The sequence below is a fragment of the Merops nubicus genome, unplaced genomic scaffold (assembly GCF_000691845.1).
Source record: "Merops nubicus isolate BGI_N331 unplaced genomic scaffold, ASM69184v1 scaffold1726, whole genome shotgun sequence".
NCBI lineage: Eukaryota > Metazoa > Chordata > Aves > Coraciiformes > Meropidae > Merops > Merops nubicus.
Window position 1 is genome coordinate 1 of NW_008614197.1, and position 4,172 is coordinate 4,172.

General features: G+C 40.9%; 1 protein-coding gene across 1 annotated transcript in view; it reads right to left on the reverse strand.

The window, feature by feature from the left end:
* Positions 1-398: 398 nt before the first annotated feature.
* CDHR1 (cadherin-related family member 1) overlaps positions 399-4,172 on the reverse strand; it is a gene marked incomplete at its 3' end in the record, with an annotated part of 36,170 nt that continues 32,396 nt past the window's right edge. Inside the window, exons 15-16 of the mRNA XM_008942127.1 lie at positions 1,745-1,973; positions 399-653 (exon numbers count right to left, since the gene is read on the reverse strand). Of these exons, the coding sequence (XP_008940375.1) occupies positions 399-653; positions 1,745-1,973 (484 nt within the window). The remainder of the gene's footprint in view (positions 654-1,744; positions 1,974-4,172) is intronic.

Genomic DNA, 4,172 nt, shown 5'->3' on the forward strand with positions numbered 1-4,172 from the left:
AAGGATTCTATGATTCTATGAAATTTAGCAGTCAGGATTTACCTTTACTCTCAGTAGTCTGCAGTTCTTAATCTGCATCTAACTGCCTACCAATCAGATGCAAGAAACTCATGTCCCAACCACACGATGCTCCTGCCTTTGTACCTTTATAATTTCTCTGATCAAAATGTCTTCTACATTTGTGGCTGTAGAATCCACACCACAAGGCTCTAGAAACACTCAACAAAACAGAACTAGTAAGAAAGGAGAAGCAATGGCTGGTAACACTTTTGGCTATTGATTTAAACTCCTAAAGCATTTTTAGAGAGTAGTTTCAGAAGTGGAGCAAGCAGTGACTACTCTTTGGTGCCTCTCAAGGATCACCTCGTGCAAAGGATTTTTCTGAAACGTTAGCTTACCTCCTCTGTGATATCAATCTTCAGAACTGCTGTGGTACTGAAGGATGGGGAGCCTCTGTCTTTGGCCTGCACCACCACTGACCATATGCAGTCTTTGTTATTTGTGATGTTGTGGATGATGTCCAGGGAACGGATATAGGATTTCAGCTTGATTTCCCCAGTGCTTTGGTCTATATCAAACACATTAGCTGGATCTGCTTGCATGATGGAATAATCCACAATGTTGTTGGGTTCTTCTGCATCTTGATCTATAGCCTGGAAGGGGAAGTATAAAGAACAGAGATGGTGCTGTTTGTATCTTTGCCTGAAGACAAAACTGCAAGTTTCTGAGCATTCACTTCCAATAATATTCATGCTGTGAGATGACTGGGCTGGTTTTGTTTCATCTTGGAAACAATTTTCCCTTTTTTGGTATCAGCTATGCTACATTTGTTAGTGAGAACCAGCAGGACTAGAGTTCTGTTTGTATAAGCATTTTCTATTTCAGATTAAATAAAATCAGAGGAAAAACTGAACCATCCTACAGACAGAATGTAGAATCTGTAGAATGCAAATTGTTTGCTGCTGGGGGTTCTCACACAGCATGGGGGACAAAGATGAAGCCATAGAGAACAATAGGATTAGCTCCACACTATAAACTAGAGCTGCCTTAATTTTTGGGCTGTGGTATTTATTCTACTAACATTAGGTGTTGTGTAATAGGGCTTCAGTGTATGCATTCAAATATACATAACACAGGGTGTTCTGCTGCTTTGCCTGTGAATTGTTATTGCATTTTTTTTTTACCTCCTATTCCACACTGAATCAATGAATAAGCAAAGGTTTGTCAGGAAGGTTAAGTATTCAAAACCCTACACTTTCATTCACTCATCTTATTTGGGCTTCTTAATATCACTGTATAATCCAGGATCCTCCACCAGCTGTTGCAACATAACTTTATCTGTTTCCTATAGAATTTATTTCTTCTCAGCAGTCTGTAAATACTATCATGCCATGCTTTAATCCATTGATTACATTCACATAGATGTGCAAAAAGTCCCAGTAAAAGCCAAATTTCAGACATTCATCATGATCCTTGAGCAATAAACAGCAGGGCTGGAACTTTCCCAAAGCACTGGGTGACACCTCGTGTCATCCCTCACCTCTATCTTCACCGGTGACCCGATGATCATTGTCTTTTCCTGGAATCATGCCACGCTTTAATCCATTGGTTACATTCACATAGATGTGCAAAATAAAGTCCCAGTAAAAGCCAAATTTCAGACATTCATCATGCTCCTTGAGCAATAAACAGCAGGGCTGGAACTTTCCCAAAGCACTGGGTGACACCTCGTGTCATCCCTCACCTCTATCTTCACCGGTGACCCGATGATCATTGTCTTTTCCTGGATGTTTCCATTGAACTCTGGAGAGTGGTCGTTGACATCCAGCACAGTGATAAATACTTCAGCCAAACTGTATTTCCCATCTGTGTCCTCTGCCTTCACATAGAAATTATACTTCGAGTTCACTTCAGCATCTAATACAGCCCAGGGCTGGGTGTAAATTATACCTGTTGATGGGTGGATTAGGAACCTGGGAAAGAAGCATGGAAAGACTTTTGGGTTTTTTGGTCACTTAATGTGTGTTTACAGCCTGGGGCAAAGGTGGGCTCTAAACATTGAAATGCTGTGCCCAGAGACTCATACTCTTCACATAACTCCTGTCTGGTTGAAGTTTCTAAATCATTTACTCTACCTATTTTTGGCTAGTTCCTTTAGGCTTGAAGATAAAAGAACCATCAGTGTTTGGTGGTTCTCTGTCTATTGTGCATTAGACATTTTAGCTGAATATTCTTTTAAAGTCTTTGTCCTCAGTAAATGTTTAGTGTGGTGGCCTTCTCCCTGAGTGATTTCTTTGCATTAAAACATTAAGAACTGCCTAAGTTGTTTTTTTTTCAGTTTGTAAGTACAATGTCTTAGATCATACCCTGCATATATTAAGATTGATTGATTTCACATCAATAGCTAAGGGAAGCGTGCTGCATATCATATTTAAGCTCTTCACTTCTCAGAATGGGTAAGAAAAATGGCTGCTCTCCAATCCCCCAAAGCACAGGGTAAATTATCTCCTCCAAAAATAATCACTTTTCCACAGACTGACACTGGGATGGAGTGGGTGTTCAGATTTATCTGTAGCAAGTTTAATTCTACACATTTGAAATTACTGAGACACTGTCAAAGGTGTCAGCCAACAGCCTGGATTTATAGAGGAGATACCAACACACTGTCTTTTTAGAATGGGCTGCCAGTGGAGGCTCCAAGCAGCAGAGTTTTTAATAGATGAGAAGTTTTATATATCCTTTAATTAATGTACAGGATAACAAAATATTTTCTGTATTCCAACTGTGAGCACAACTGAGAGTGATTATAAAGAGGGGCACTTAATAATCCAGAATCTTTGATTGTTTTCATTACCCTGTTAAATACAAATCAAAGTTTTGATGAAAGCCAAGACCTGGGGGTTGACAGAGCTGTGCAGGCTCTGAGCAGGAGACAGTGGTTGTGCTGAGTGCCTCCTTAGCACCCAACCCAGGCTAACCATGCAGAGAGGACTCTCATCACCCCCATTTTAGTGGAAGAATAGAAGTACTGAGATGTGAAGAGATTGCAGCAGTGTACCCCATTCCCACTGGCAGCCTAAATGTAGGATTACCAGCCTAATGATTTTATCTTCAACAGTTAACACTATTCCTTCTTGCTCTAGTACAACTCATCTTTCTGCTAACACAACTGCATATCCACTGGTGCAACCCCTGAGACAGGAGAAAATCATGCCTTTAATAGAGACTCTCAAATCTGCATCAAACTGTGTTCAGCAGATCTGGAGGGCTCAGAGCTAGGAAATCAATCCAGCCTTGCAGAGACATGCCATTCTGGTGCAAGGAAAAGAAAAAGAAGATCATATTTAAGAGGGATAAAAAAAGTCTTCACATCTTAATATCCTCATTCAACAGCATAAGAACAGTGAGTCTGGGCATCCCCATAACTTAAATCCAAATAAAGTTGCATTCACTTTTTTTTTTTTCCTAAATCCTTTGTCATCAACACTCACAAGTTCCTTTGCACCAGCTGCTACATTCTAAACCTAAGAGGTCTGCTTGCATGATGTGACCTTTGCCTGCTTGCCTCTATGCAGTTAGCTTAAGGATTCAGTGGAGACCTCAAAATAATCCATCCTGGAAATGCTCTCAATATGTGTATCCTTCTGGCTACCAAAGAGGTTCACCCTTAACATCTTGCATATTTGACATTTATTGTGCCTCCTAAATAGCTTTCACCTTAACAAGAAGAGTTCAGATTTAATTCTAGGTGCATAATATACAGAGAAAAATGGATTCTGGGGATGAGTGCCTGAAAAAACTCATTCGTGTCCAATACTCTGCCCTGCAGCCTCCCCATGCCCAGGAGATGCAGGTTTCAGGAGCAGTACCTGTGATGCTAGCCATGGCTGGGAGTTCCAAAGAGAACAACTGCTGGGACGGAAGCAGTGTGGCAGGAACCAGTGCTTCAGGATGTCCTTACCCCAGCACTGTCCCCAAAGCCAGGGAGAGGGAGCTAGGCATCGTTACGAAATCAAATAAGCAACAGCTTCCCTCCTTTCCTGATGCTGTACTCTTAGGTTTAAATATTTCAAATGCTTTGAATGCCCAGTACAGCTGGCCTCCAAAGCCAAAGTTTATATTTTTGAAAGTCTGGCAAGAGTAGAAATGGAACTATTTATACAGATGTAGGG